Genomic DNA, 15,575 nt, shown 5'->3' on the forward strand with positions numbered 1-15,575 from the left:
AGCGTGGAGGGTAAAAATTGTAGAGGGAGACCAAGAGATGAATACACGAAGCAGATTCAGAAGGATGTAGGTTGCAGTAGGTACTGGGAGATGAAGAAGCTTGCACAGGATAGAGCAGCATGGAGAGCTGCATCAAACCAGTCTCAGGACTGAAGACCACAACAACAGAAGAAAAGCAACAGTGTAGGCAGGAAGCTTAAAGTAAAGTAAGACTACTTTTCAGATGCAGAAAAATGTGAAATGGAAAGGTAGAATGTTAATTAAAACATGAAAACAAATATACGCTTTTGTAGAAAAATATATTTTACCATTAGACACTTTGTACAAACATAGCTAATCAAGATACACAAAACATTACTTTTATACAAAACTTTTAAAATAGGAACCAAAAACAAACAAAAAACAAGAAACAATCACTTCTTAAGAAGCCAACATGAGTTCCAGTAATTCTGCAGCCTGTTGTTGCCATTTGCACAAAAATCACGGAAATCTCTCAGAAGCTTAGTTTGGAATGCTTCATCCCCTGTAGCCGGTGTAGATGATGACTTCCATCGGCGGCTAACCATATGGTTCCATGACCACAGGAATCCAACCTAAACATATGATGAATTATATCTGTAACCATATGCACCAATTACATGGTAAACTATTTTGGCTTACATTTACTTTAATACTCTTAAACTTTCCCCACACACTATTTTGGAGTTATTTCCAGGAATTCAATTCAATCGTTAATGAATGACTATGATTTGGGACTGAAAGTAAACTGTACCCAAAACAGAGGATGTTCGCATTGTGGCGTAGAGCGCCATAAATATCGATATTTGTTCTGTGCGCAAGTGTGCTATCTTTGAGGAGAGGGCTTTGGGGCAGGATGTTGGACGTTGGACACTAACGGCAGTTAGCTTCTACACAGATACAAGTCCGGAGGCTAAGTGAGAATAAATCTGTATATGAGCGAATTCTAGTTGCTTACCTACAACTATACCATATTCCCTCACTGGTGACCCCGTTTTTGTGTAATACGTGTCCGAGTTACCACCCGAAGGTTATTTACGCGCCTACCACGTCGGGTTTCTCCGCGATCGCGAGGGCCTTTGTTCAGCTCCAGACAATGGCCTTTCAGCATTCACCGCCGCCCGGATTCCAGCAACAGATCTCCAGCACTCCTGCCGTCATAGTGGACATGCCGCAAGAATCTTCGGAATCTTTCAGCCAGAACATGCAGTGGAATTCATCGAGTGCCACCAGTTTCTTCCAACCCCCAACAGTCGTGGACTCTGGCTTTGTTAGCCTGGACCTTCCCACATGTTCTCCACAGAGTGTTGGTCGGAACATTCCTACTCCTGTGTCGAACACACAATTCAATACAGTTTGTGGTGTCGAGCAAGGTTTTGCTACTTTGGAAAATCCAGTAGTAAATTCAAACTCGAATCAGTTCCCGCCACGTGTGTATCCTTCCGCGCCGGCTAGTCAACAGGTGTTCAATGCTCGCCAAACAGCAAATATCACACCGAGTGTGCATCCTAGTGGACGTGTGTGGGATCCTTGTGTTGCTTCTAATCAGGTCAACAATTCTGTGCTGGACAGTAATTACTCCGACATCTACAACCAGCCCCACCACTCACGGTCGAGTGAATACTGTGTGCATAACGGACATTCACCGGCGTACTTAAGCACTTGTGGCTTCTCTCCGAGCTACCACGTCAATGAGAATGCACATTTTGACTACGATCCTCACACCGTTCGAGCGTCCGTCGCTTCTCAGCTGCCCCCACGGCGTCAAGTGAATTTCGCGATTCCCGCATTACGGGACGCCAATAATTCGGATTCGCAATCTTCTGCATGCTCTACTTAAGTCCGAAGTAACAGGCGAACCTCTGCAGTGCCGAATCTGCCGAAATTACCAGGCTTTAAACCCACTCACCCGGAGTTCTGGTTTAACCTGGTTGAGCAAACATTCAATGTCTGTGCTTTGGACGATGACGCACGCTTCGCCTGCCTCATTAAACATCTTCACGACCGCGTCGATTTAATTTACGATCTGGTCAAAGCAGCCCCCCTAGCAGGGAAGTATGCTGCGGTGAAACAGACGATACTGGAGCGCGTCTCTAAAACCAGGAGAGAAAATGTGCGACAGCTCATCTACGAAGAGCATCTCGGCGACAGGTCTCCGTCCCAGCTGTGGCGGTGCATCCGTCTTCTCGTCGATGAGCAAGTTATGCCTGATGACACGCTCGCAGAAATCTGGACTGAAAAGCTGCCTTTGCCTGTCCAGACTGCAATCTCTGCATATGAAGATAGGCCAGTAAATGAATATTTACGCGCCGCCGACAGAGCATACTCCGCCAGGCAACATGAGCTCCGTGCACTGCATTCTGGACGTGACCACATTAAGACGCTTTCTGACGCCACGCCCTTGTCTGGTGCTGTTACAACAAGTTTGTTAAACTAGCTGCCCTGCCTGCACCTTCAACTCCCCGCAACAACAGTGCATCGGCCTCTGTGGAAGACTCTGGGGCACATACTCCGTCACCTAGCAACTACCCACAGGAGCACAGGCCCGCCCAACCTTACTGTTTCTTCCACGCGAGATTCGGGGAGCAAGCTCGCAAATGCCAGTCACCGTGTTCTTACCCAAACTCCAACCGCAGGTAGGCTACAGTGCCATCTCCTGCGATGTAAACAACAGGCATCATCCCACGTTGCACTCCGTTTCGGACAATAACAGTAAGTGTGGTCGAGTCTATGTTCGCGATTTATGATCAGGTGTATGTTTTCTGGTAGACACTGGCGCAGACGTCTCTTTGCTGCCGGTTCACCTAGCAACCAATAAAGTGCAACCACACAAAACAGTACTTTGTGCAGTGAACTTGTCTACCCTACAGTGTTCGGGTTCCACTCTGTATACAGTGAAACTTTCGCCCGAGTGCAAGCTGGAATGGACGTTTCTAGTGTCAACAATTGAAGAACCTATTCTCGGAATTGATTTCCTCAAGCACTATCAGTTGTCACTAGATTTTGTGCAAAATACTGTGTTTTACCCCTCCCTTAACAAACATATTCCTTTCGCTTCGCCAAGTGACAGTTCGGCTAACACCAAACATGTGTGCTGTGCTAAGAAGTGTGTAAACCTATGCTCGGAGCTGCAATCTTGGACAAACAAGTGGCTAGTGGAGTGCGCCAAGTCTTCGAAGTTGCGGATGGAACGTAAGGAAATGCTGCTGCATCTCCGCGACATACACCACGAGTTGGCCTCCACACAACAACGCCTCGCGGCACTACAAGCAGACGACTCGTCGGCTACAGACAAGGTCAGTCGGTGCCAATCTGGTGTTCCCGTGCCCGCGCACGTTAACGACAATGTTGTGAACTCTGTAAACTGTGTCAGCACCCCCTTTTGTAATGATAGGGTATGCCCGAGTGCTCATGCTCCTTGCGTTCCGAATGGACAATTAACTTGCCAAGCTCGTGGCAATGAACTAGGGCCATCTGCTGTCCGGCCACGCGCACTCGTGCCTACAGCACTCGTAGCAGCACGGCCCGCTACCAAGAACCAGTGTACCAACCTCGCCCATGTTAACACGTGTGTGGCCTTTACGCAGCCTACAAGCGGGTGGCACACCTGTACTTCTGTGCCCTCAGCGCCACAGCTTGGCCCGGCCGCCACTGCCTGCTCCGCTTCACAGACATCTGACTGTCGTGCCGCGCCACATATTGCAGTAGTCACTAATGGCACAGTTCATCGGTTATGTCTAACCGATGGGCCGCCCATATCGCAACGCCCACGCCGCCTCAAGCCGGAATTTATGAAAATTGCAAAAGAACAATTGGACGATCTGTTACAAAAGGGAATAATTGAACCTTCTTCCGGTTGTTGGGCTAGTCCTATCCTGTTTGACCAAAAGAAAGAAGGTACTTGGCGTATGGTCGGAGACTATAGGCGTTTAAATGCCCGCACCATCATTGATAAATATCCGGTTCCACACATCGCAGACTTCAATCATGCGCTCGCAGGTGCAAAGTACTTCTCTGTTTTGGACTGTAAGCACGCATTTCATCAGATTCCTATGGCTCCGGAGGACATTGAAAAGACTGCCATAACCACTCCCTTCGGGCTGTTCCAATACAAATTTATGCCGTTTGGGTTGAAAAACGCCCCCCAAACGTGGCAGCGTTTCATCAATCAAACTTTATCCCATCTAGACTTTTGTTTCGTATACATGGATGACATATTGGTTTTTGCTTCTACTTTAGAATAGAGTGAGTAGCGTGTTCAAGTCGTGACGGATATTTTAGCAGCCGCTGTTATTGAACTGAACAATAAAAAGACTCAATTGCACCAGTCATCCATCACATTCCTAAGTTATGTTGTGTCATTGGACGGTCTGACACCACCACAGGACAAGATCAAGCCTGTTCTCGAGATGCTACGCCCTCAGACCTATAGGGAATTACGCAGGTTCATCGGAACAGTTAATTATTACCGGAAACATTTGCCAGCCGCTTCTGCAGTGCAGGCTCCTCTCACAGATGCTCCTGCTGGCCCACAAACTTCTGGCACCCGCCAGGTACCATGGACACCAGACATGGACAAGGCATTTAATGAACTCAAACAGCTGTTGGCCTCTGCTGTCACTATTGCTCACCCACGGGCGGATGCCACAATGTTTATCACTACTGACACTAGTGACAATGCTATCGGCGCAGTACTGAGTCAGACATACAACGATGTTACGACTCCCCTGCAGTTTTTCTCAAAAAAGCTAAACAACGTGCAGAAGAAATACTCAGCATTCGACAGAGAATTACTTGCAGTTTACGAGACCATAAGACACTTCAGAACTTATGTTGAGGGACGAGATTTCTATGTGCTCACTGATCACAAGCCGTTGGTTCCTGCCATAAAAAATCCTGCGGCTGATCCGCCCCCACGACGCTTGCGTCACATCGATTATATCTTGCAATTTACAAATGACATTCGCTACATCCGAGGAGCGGACAACGTGGTCACTGATTTTCTCTCGCGTGTTGGTGCTGTCACAACCTCAATTGACTTAACGGACCTACCTCGGTTGCAATCGGCAGACCCCGATACCATGCAGTTAATTTCAGACCACAGCTCCTCTCTCCAACCGGTACGCTCTACTTTCCCTGGCATATCTGACTTAGTGTGGTGTGATGAATCGACTGGTACGTTGCGGCCATTCATTCGTAAGCCCCTTCAACGCCAGGTCTTTGACAAGCTACACACATTAGCACACCCCGGTGTCAAAGCTTCCACCCATCTGGTAACTGAACGGTTTGTCTGGAGAGACATGCGCCGTGACTGTCAGTCTTGGGCAAAGGCATGCATGGTGTGTCAACAGAACAAAGTTTCCAGGCACACTTCTCCACCCCTTGGCTGTTTTGCCCAACCGCCAGGCCGGTTTCACCATGTTCATGTCGACCTCGTAGGACCTTTGCCCCCCTCCGAAGGTTTCCGTTACTTGTTTACAGCTATTGACAGGATGACTCGGTGGGCTGAGGCTGTGCCTATTCCGAACATTACCTCCGAGACAGTAAGTAGAGCATTCTTAGATTCGTGGATCTCTAGATTTGGCTCACCTGTTTACCTCACCACTGACCAGGGGCGACAATTCGAGTCTTCAGTTTTCTCTGACTTATGTAAAATGTGTGGTATTGCCAAAATTCATACTTCTGCATACCACCCCCAAAGCAATGGGCTTGTCGAGCGATGGCATCGCATCTTAAAGTCTGCCCTGCGTTGCCATGACTCATTATGGAGAGAGGCAGGCACTGCCCTTCATGCTCCTTGGCCTTCGTGCGACTTTCAAGGAAGACCTCAAGGGTTCCGTAGCCGAGTTTGTGTATGGCCAACCTCTGGTTTTGCCTGGAGGATTAGTCACTCCGATCCCACTTCCACAGCCCTCTGAACTCCCTTCACTTCTCAAGCGGGTGCGCTTGCACTGCAGCAAAATTCAGCCGCCACCTCCGGCTGCTCATACACCTCCGCGCATGTTCGTACCGCGCACGCTAGACTCTTGTGAGTACGTGTTTCTCAGAGACGACTCAGTCAAAGCCCCGCTTCAGTCGCCCTACACAGGTCTTTACTAGGTCGTCAAACGCTCTGAGAATAACATGGATCTCCTCATAAAAGACTCTGTAACCACGGTCTCACTCAACCGAGTGAAACCAGCTTTCATTGAGCCTCAGGTGAACCTCCTTGATTCTGCCCCTATTTCTCCCACTCCTGCTTCGAGTGGCCATCCATCTTCCCGCACCATGCATTTGGGTATTGATTCTCGACAGCGTGCTTCTCTGCCGAGCACTGCTCCTTCTCCGCGTTCATCTAATTCGAGTGGCCAATCTTTTCGGGGCTTCACTCCTCACAGCCCTCGCAGTCGAACTGCCAACCACTCGGATTCTACCATTGTGTTACCATCTTCGTGTGGCAGCTCTTTGTGACGCCGTTCAATCCACGCTGGCTCCTCGTTGCCTTCAGTCACGCTCCCTTGTCTGTCAGCTGATCGCCCGAGGTTGTCTCCTGCGCAGTCCAGTGCACCTGCCACCCCCCTCTTAGCAAATGCTTCCCCCTGCCATGGCTTTCCCACACCTCCCTGCCTCCCTACCATTGCTCGTACAGGTACCATCCAAGAATTCACATGTGCACCCTGATGACATACATAAATTATCTGTTGTCGTAGATGGCGATACGGTGTGTGTGGTACTCGCGTGTGACAATACTGAGGGAGGAAGTGCAGAATCTCGTGTGGTGCGCCGCTTTAAATTAAGCAGAAGTGCTGCATGTAGCAATTTGCGTGCCTTTGTTAGGCCTTCTGGCAAGGTGATGTGATTCTCTGTCTGCCGGCTGACGAAGTGCTACACCTCCACTCCAGGACGGGACGTCGTCTTCAGCCGCCGGCGTCGCTTGCTGACTTCACCGTCGACGTACCGGGTTTCACCCCCTGGTCTCCTACCAGTCGACCGCTTCCGCCTGACGCAGAAGAACTGTGCGTTACCTTCCTAACTTCTCACCCCCCCCCCCCATTCACAGGGACATACTTCATACTGGGTGGGGGTGGGGGGGTGGGGGTGGAGCTATGTGGCGTAGAGCGCCATAAATATCGATATTTGTTCTGTGCGCAAGTGTGCTATCTTTGAGGAGAGGGCTTTGGGGCAGGATGTTGGACGCTAACGGCAGTTAGCCTCCGGACTTGTATCTGTGTAGAAGCTAAGTGAGAATAAATCTGTATATGAGAGAATTCTAGTTGTTTACCTACAACTATACCATATTCCCTCAGCATCATGTGCAAAAATTGAAGAAAGAATACATGAGCTGAAATACTGATTTGAGATGCTGTTCAGTTTTCCCAAGCTGAGGATTGGTCAGTCCTGCCTGTTGCTATACAGAATGAATCTGCTCTATCTCAGGTACTTCAGGTACTGTTATAACATAATTCTATTCACCCTCAAATGAGTTGTAGGTCCTCACTAACTGATGTACAGTCTCTTTTCATTCCACTGTGTCATTCATTCATGTGTGTTGAGAGCTGATTAGTTTGAAAACCAATAATTGTCTTTCACATACCAAGAGAAACTAGAAATGTTACTTCTTTGAGGAGGATGGAGAAGGAACACAAAGAGAACAACCGGGCTGTATGCAAAAAGGTGACCAACAAGAATGACAAGTTCCATGAACGTGCAAAAAATTATTATTGAATGGTATAACAGCTGGAGTATCAGGTGACTGAACCTGGTCATATATATGGTAGTACGACACCTGCTGCTGTGGACCAGGTTCTTCATTAACAGTTTGTGTGCTCAGTAGTTGGTATATAAAACTTATGATTTAAATAATAAACGGTGGTGTACTATCTTTGAGACCTGTACTTGTACAACAGTGTAATGTTCAATTTATATTCTTACAATTAGCCAAGCAAATGAAGGTTTATTTCAATAAACCATACTCACAACAACATTTGCAATATGTACATATTCAAAACTAACATATAGTGAAACAATTTCACTATGAATGGTACTCAATCTATTTTGATAATGACCACAATTTTTATAATAAAACAAGAAGCATTCTGAACAGTTACAGAATACAAAATGAAATTAATTTCACAATTTACTTGATTTAATAATTTGCTTATTTCGGAAAAATTAATTAACTTTTGAAATTTTATAGCTTATCAGAAAGCTTAGAAGATGGAGTATTCATAGCACACTTTAAATCTTGTCAAATTTGCTGCATTAAGTTATTGTTAAAATATGAAACATTTTGACTGAACTGTAAATCAAAATTCTAAAACAAACTTAATTTTCCCAACTGTTGACACTGGAGTTCTATTTGGTTTTTACAATACTCATGTAATATACAAAACTTACAACATCACTTTCAGAGAAAAGCAACTTTAAAACATAAGCTTGCCTTAAAACATTTCAAAACAAGTACTAGATCCATGTGCACTGTACTGTCAAACACAAAAACTATAAATTATGTTTCTGTAATTAATGATCTGCGCATATAAGTAGAATTATTACATGAAAATGACCAACATCTGTTTAGTTTTTATCACAAATATTGTCTTCCCTTTGTCACGTCCATAAGGTGGTTAAATTGTAGCTAATGCATTGACTCTTGGCTACAGCCACTACATTTGTCGCTGGGACATCAAAGTGGAAGATCACGTTTGGATTTGAAAGAGGACACACATCACGTTTGTCATGAGCATTTATATTATTACATTGCGCAACAGTGTCATTTATGGTGAAGTAGTGCATGACCGTAAGTTGAAATGAACCTACTGAGTAATAAACCAGTGATTTCAAATCTAAATTTACGATCTACATTTTTTTTTCTCCAACAACAAAGATGCATTATACCTCACACTGCACATAGGTGATTCCCGGAGCAGACAACTACATAGTTCAACACCAACTGGAACATTGAGAATTTGGGGGGAGGTGTTATATCAATGCTTGGTTTTTTCTCGCAAAGCATGAAATTGGTAGTGCTTGAATCATGTAAGGCGTGAATGGCAGACAATTTCTGGTCAACTTTGAGCATAAATTTGGAAAGGGTACTGGAATACTGCACATGTGACAACAGGCAGAGCAAAAGAGATAGCCTTTCTGGCAGCTGTTGCTTGTAAATCACATTTTAGCTCCAGGAATATTGGAAGTGCCACTAGAATAAGTCATCCCAACATCGTTCATATTTTGTGGACATTGTTTCCATCCATATCATGTATTCATTCACCAGCAGGACTGCAAAAGACTCATGGAATTCTGTCACTTGATTGTAATACAATGTCACGAACATATGCTCTTTCTTCAAAGAATTCTATTTACCGATGAAGCCACCTTTATAAATCATGGAAGGCTGAATGTAAGATATATGCATTATCGGGCCAACGAAAATCTACTCTGGTTGAGGCAAGTGGGGCAACAGAGTGTGAACATCTTGTTCAAGATTATTGGAGACTACATGACTGGTCCTTACTTCACTGAAGAAACCTTACTGGGTAAAGGATGAAGGGCACACTTTCTCACCAAGTTTGGCTGGTTGGTTGTTTTAAAAGGGGAGGAAAGGGACCAAATTGCGAGGTCATCTGGTCCCTTGTTCCCAGTAGAACAATTACCCAAGGGAGAGAAAAAAATGAAGACATACAGCACAATAACAGGAGTAAGGAAGAACCAGACGAATGACAGGACAACAAACACTACAATGGACAAAACAGGACAAGAAAACCTCAGAAAGACATGAGAAACAGGGAGAAGAAACTAAAATCAAGAAGGCAGATTACCATGGCTGGCTGACCATGAGAATAAAAAAGGAGAAGCCAGCCACTTTGCAACCAATTAAAACCTCCACCCTAAAAGCCCTAAGGTGGACAACACAGAGGAACAAAGGACATGTGCTAAAACTCAGATCAAATGATAAAACCCACCCTCAGGAATAAAACATAAAACTAAAGCTGCTGTTGAGGCATTGTCATCCAACACCGAAGGTAGGGTGCTGGGAAAGTTAAAAGTCCGCCGCAGAGAAGCTAAAAGTGGGCAGTCCAGCAAGAGGTGGACGACTGTCATTTGGGAGCCACAGCGACACTGAGGTGGTTCCTTGCGACGGAGGAGGTAACCATGTGTGCGCCACGTATGGCCAATGCAGAGCCAACAAAGGACAACTGATTCCCTGCACGAAGCCTGCAGGGAAGACTTCCACACATTCGCAGTCTCCTCAATGACACTCAGTTTGTTGTGCATACTGTTACGCCACTCCGTCTCCCAAAGCCAAAAAACCTTGCGGCGTAAGACAGAACGCAGGTCAGTTTCAGAGATGCCCATCTCCAGGAGCAGTTTCCGCATAGCCTGTTTGGCCAGCCTGTCAGAAAGTTCGTTGCCTGGGATTCTGACATGTCCTTGGGTCCACACAAACACCACTATACGACTGGACAGTTCTAAGACAGAGGTGGAGTCCTGGATATTCGCTGCCAAAGGATGCCAAGGGTAGCACTGGTTGATAGCTTGTAAGCTGCTCATGGAGTCAGGACAGATAAGAAACGACTCACCAGAACAGGAACGGATGTACTGCAGTGCACGAGATATGGCCCCGCTCTGCAGTGAAAACACTGCAGCCAGCAGGCAAGAAATGCTGTTCAGTATGGCCTCTGTGGACATAGGCAAAGCCTACATTACCGTCAGCCATCGAGCCATCGGTGTAAGCAACTTCAGAGCCCCGGAACACATCAAGAATAGAGAGGAAATGACTGCGGAGAGCGGCGGGGTTAACGGAGTTCTTAGGGCTGTGCAAAAGGTCCAGACGAAGCTTCGGCTGAGGGGTACACCATGGAGGTGTGACTGAATGGACCTAAAGTAGAGGTGGTAAAGGGAAGGACTCCAGTTCAGATCGAAGGGATCGCACGCAAACCACAATCGTGAACCCTGACCTGGGCTGCAAATGCGGGAGATGAACTGCCGCGGGTGGGAAAAGGAGACGGTAATTTGGATGCGCAGGAGAACTACAAATGTGCGCAGCATAACTGGTGAGCAGTTGAGCATGTTGAATCCGCAATGGAGGGACTCCAGTCTCCTCCAGGACACTGGTCATCGGACTCGTTCTAAAAGCCCCCACCTAAGGCGAACGCACAGTGGTGCACTGGGTCGAGTAAACGCAATGCTGAGGGTGCCGCCAAACCGACAACCAGACTTCCATAGTCAAGATGGGATTGAACTAGGGCTCTGTAGAGCTGCAGCAGCATAGAGCAATCTACACTCCAGTTAGTGTTGCTCAGGCAGCGGGGAGTATTGAGATGCTGCCAGCACTTCCGCTTAAGCTGACGAAGGTGAGGTAGTCAAGTCAATCAGGCATCGAAAACCAGTCCTAAGAATTAATGTCTCCACTATAGTGAGTGGATCATCATTAAGATAAAGTTCAGGTTTTGGATGAACAGTATGATACCAACAGAAGTGCATCACACGCGACTTTGCAGCTGAAAACTGGAAACTGTGGGCTAGAGCCCATGACTGCGCCTTATGAATGGCTCCCTGCAGGTGACACTCAGCAACACTAGTACTGGATAAGCAATATGAAATGCAGAAGTCATCTACATACAGAGAAGGGGAGACCAACAGGCCTACAGCTGCTGCTAGGCTGTTAATGATCACTAAAAATAGAGATAGACTCAATACAGAGCTCTGTGGAAAGCCGTTCTCCTGAATACAGGGGTTTGGGGGGACTATGGGAGGCACCAACTTGGACACAAAAAGTATGAAGTTACAGGAACTTTCGGATAAAAATTAGGAGCGGGCCACAGAGACCCCACTCATACAATGTGGCAAGGATAAGATGTCGCCAGGTCCTGTCGTATGCTTTATGCACGTGAAAAAAGATGGCAACCAGGTGTTGGCATCTGGAAAAGGCTATTCAGATGGCAGACTCGAGGAACACAAAATTATCAGTGGTAGAACGACCCTGGTGGAAGCCGCCCTGACATGGGGCCAGTAGGCCATGTGACTCCAGGACCAGACCCAACCCAACCGCTGACACACTATACATTCCAGCAGCTTACAGAGAACATTAGTGAGGCTGATGGGCCAATAGCTATCCAAATCAAGTGAATTTTTACTGGGTTTTAGCATCAGAATGATGGTGGTCTCCCACCACTGCAATGGAAAGACGCCATTGCAACAGATCCAGTGGAAGATGGCGAGGATATATCGCTTGTAGTCAGATGAGAGATGTTTAATCATCTGACTGTGGATCCGATCTGGCCCCGGAGCTGTGTCAGGACAAAGTTCCAGGGTGCTGAGGAGCTCCCACTCTGTAAATGGGGCATTATAGGGTTCACTGTGGCATATAATGAATGAGAGGACTTTCCTTTCCATCCGCCATTTGAGGGTGCGAAAGGCTGGGGGGGTAGTTCTCCGACACAGAGGCTTGAGCATAGTGATCAGGAAAGTGCTTGGCAATTGCATTTGCGTCGGTAGAGAGCATGCCATTGATGTTAACGACAGGGATACCTGTTGGGATCTATTACCCAGAAAGACGTCTGATCTTTGTCCAGACTTGGGAAGGTGATGTATGGTACCCAATGATCAACATATACCTCTCCCAACACTCCTGTTTCCGTTGTTTTATAAGCAGGCGAACGCAGGCACGGAGCCGCTTAAAGGCTAATAGGTGCTCTAGGGAAGGGTGCCGCTTATGTTGCTGTAGAGCTCACCAATGCTCCTTAATTGCCTCAGCCACTTCCGACGACCACCAAGGGACTGTCTTTCACCATGAGCACCCTAGAGAATGAGGGATTGCATTTTCCACCCAGAAATTATCATTGTAGTGACCTGGGGCACCACATGGGGAGATTCAATGGTGACAACAGAGGTGAAGACAACCTAGTTTGCCTTGTTTACAGCCCATCGGAGTAGGTGTTCATGGTCACGATGTCGGGGGAGTGACAGGAATAAGGGGGAGTGGTCACTACCACACAGGTCGTCATGCGCTCTCCAGTGGATAGATGGGAGAATTCCTGGGCTCCAAATTGATAAATCAATGGCTGAGTAACTACCATGAGCCACACTGAAATGTGTGAAAGCCCCAGAATTTAAGAGGCAGAGGTCGAGTTGGGACAGTAAATTTTTGACATCTCTGCCATGGCCAGTACCCCACAAGGGGTTATGGGCGTTAAAATCTCCCAAAAGTAGGAAAGGTTTACGGAGTTGATCAATCAGTGCAGCCAATACATTCAGGGGTACTGCACCATCTGGAAGGGAGGTATACGTTGCAGACAGTTATTTCCTTCGTCGTCCGTATCCTGACAGCCACAGTTTCAAGAGGAGTTTGAAGGGGCACAGGTTCACTCCATACGGAGTTCAGGACATAAACGCATACTCCACCTGACACACTATTATATTCACTATGGTTCTTGTAATATCCCTTGTAGTTATGAAGGGCGGGGGTCCACACTGCCAGGACCCAGGTTTCCTGGAGGGCAACACAGAAAGCATGTGTAAAGCTTAACAGCTGCCGTAGCTCAGCCAGGTGGTGGAAAAAACCGCTGCAATTCCACTGGAGGATGACATAATCGTGAGACTGGGAAGGCATGAAACACTCAATGAGGCAGTCTATGCCTCAGGGTCACCTACTGCCACTGACTTATTTCCTGAACAGGCTATATCAATTGTGTCTGAGGGTCTGGCGAGATCTAGGTCCTCAGAGGATGCCAGAATCTTCACCTCATCCTCATGTGCAGAGCTTGTAGGCAGAAGTGGTGTTGGTGCCACCGCAATTCCCTTTGTCTTGGGGTCCTTCCTTTTGGACTTCTCTCACTGATCCTTGGGTTTATCTGGATGGGAGAGCTTCACTGATTCAGTCACCAGGACTGAGGATGATCGTGAAGCCCTATGACCAGCTGCTTTTGGGCATTTCACCCACTGGAGGGTGTCATCTTTCCCACTAGTGGAAACCTGGGAAGGGAGTGACCCATAGGACCCCTTCGTAGTGAGAGGAGCCGAAGAAGACTTATGCTTCTCTGGCTGAGAAGTGAGGACTGGTGTCCCCGATGGTTGGGGGGACAGTGCTCCTGAGGTAGGTGGTGTGGGAGCAACAGGGAGCGAAGTGCCCCCCACGATCAAGGGGGCAGGTGTAGTCTTCCAGATTGGAGAGCTGACTGTAACTCGCGGAACTGATGGGGCTTCAACTGTTCTCATAGCGGCGGCATAAGAGGAGGTCATAGTCACAGGATGTAGGTGCTCAAATTTTCTCTTGGCCTCAGTGTAGGTCAGTCGGTCCAGGGCCTTGTATTCCATGATTTTCCTTTCTCGCAGTAAAATCCTGCAGTCTGGTAAGCAAGGGGAATGATGCTCTCCGCAGTTGACATAGACGGGAGGTGGGGCACATGGAGTATTGGGATGGGATGGATGTCCACAATCTCGACATGCGATGCTGGAAGTACAGTGGGAAGACATATGGCCGAACTTCCAGCACTTAAAGCACCGCATTGTGGGAAGGATATATGGCTAGACATCACAGCAGTAGACCATCACCTTCACCTTCTCGTGTAATGTGTCACACTCATAGGCCAAGATGAAGGCACTGGTGGCAACCTGATTATCTCTTGGACCGCGACAGACGCACTGGACAAAACGAACCCCTAGTCGCTCTAGGTTGGCACATAGCTTTTCGTCAGACTGCAAAAGAAGGTCCCTGTGAAATACAACACCCTGGACCATATTTAAGCTCTTGTGATGCGTGATGGTAATGGAAACATCCCCCAGCTTGTCACAAGCGAGTAATACCCATGACTGGGCAGAAGATGCCGTTTTTATCAAGACTGACCCTGACCGCATTTTGGACAAGCTCTCCACCTCCCCAAACTTGACCTCTAAATGCTCTACAAAAAACTGAGGCTTCATTGAGACAAAGGAGTCCCCATCAGCTCTCGTACATATGAGGTACTGGGGCAAATAAGGTTCGCTGCCATCCTTAGCCTGGTGTTCCTCCCATGATGTGGCCAGGGAGGGGAACGATTCAGGATCATACTTCCTTACATTGTACTCAGACTTGGAAGACTTAGAGACTGCTGGCATTTGATCACCATCAAGTGATGATGTGGTATGCTTCATCACGTGTCAGGGCCCTCCCCACCCGCACTACCCAGCTGCAGCAAAGGCCACCTGGCAAGATGGCCATTGCCGGGAGTCCCAGTGCCCCAGGGTGACAGGCATCTGCTCCTTGGCATACGTGGGGAGTTAATAGTGCAGGCAGCAGCAGAGGGATCCTTGTGGAGTCTGGGGCTACAACCAACAGGGTACATGGCAGCTCCACCACAATGGACTGGCTACCATGCTGAATATGAGGTGCAAAGAATTCCATGGTCATTGTCAGCACAGAAAACGACACTGCATATTGGGCGGAGGAAAATGCACCCAGGAAAGTGTCCTTGCTCAAGAGATGGAGGATGAGCAGGACTACAATGCCACAACGAGAAAGTGGGCTAAAGATCTCAATGCACGATGGACATGATGCACCATGTGAGGCACCCTTCCCCAATTGGCTTGCTCTTTGGGAA

The 15,575-nt window shown here is 47.5% G+C and overlaps 1 protein-coding gene across 6 annotated transcripts in view; it reads right to left on the bottom strand.

The window, feature by feature from the left end:
* Nucleotides 1–280: 280 nt before the first annotated feature.
* Nucleotides 281–15,575, bottom strand: part of LOC126248551 (GATOR complex protein Iml1) — a 637,798-nt gene continuing 622,503 nt past the window's right edge. For all 6 annotated transcript variants that reach the window (XM_049949630.1, XM_049949665.1, XM_049949640.1 and 3 more), the window contains one exon: nt 281–593. In XM_049949630.1, the coding sequence (XP_049805587.1) occupies nt 414–593 (180 nt within the window). In that variant the 3' untranslated portion in view covers nt 281–413. The remainder of the gene's footprint in view (nt 594–15,575) is intronic.

This window comes from Schistocerca nitens, chromosome 1 (assembly GCF_023898315.1).
Source record: "Schistocerca nitens isolate TAMUIC-IGC-003100 chromosome 1, iqSchNite1.1, whole genome shotgun sequence".
Classification (NCBI taxonomy): domain Eukaryota; kingdom Metazoa; phylum Arthropoda; class Insecta; order Orthoptera; family Acrididae; genus Schistocerca; species Schistocerca nitens.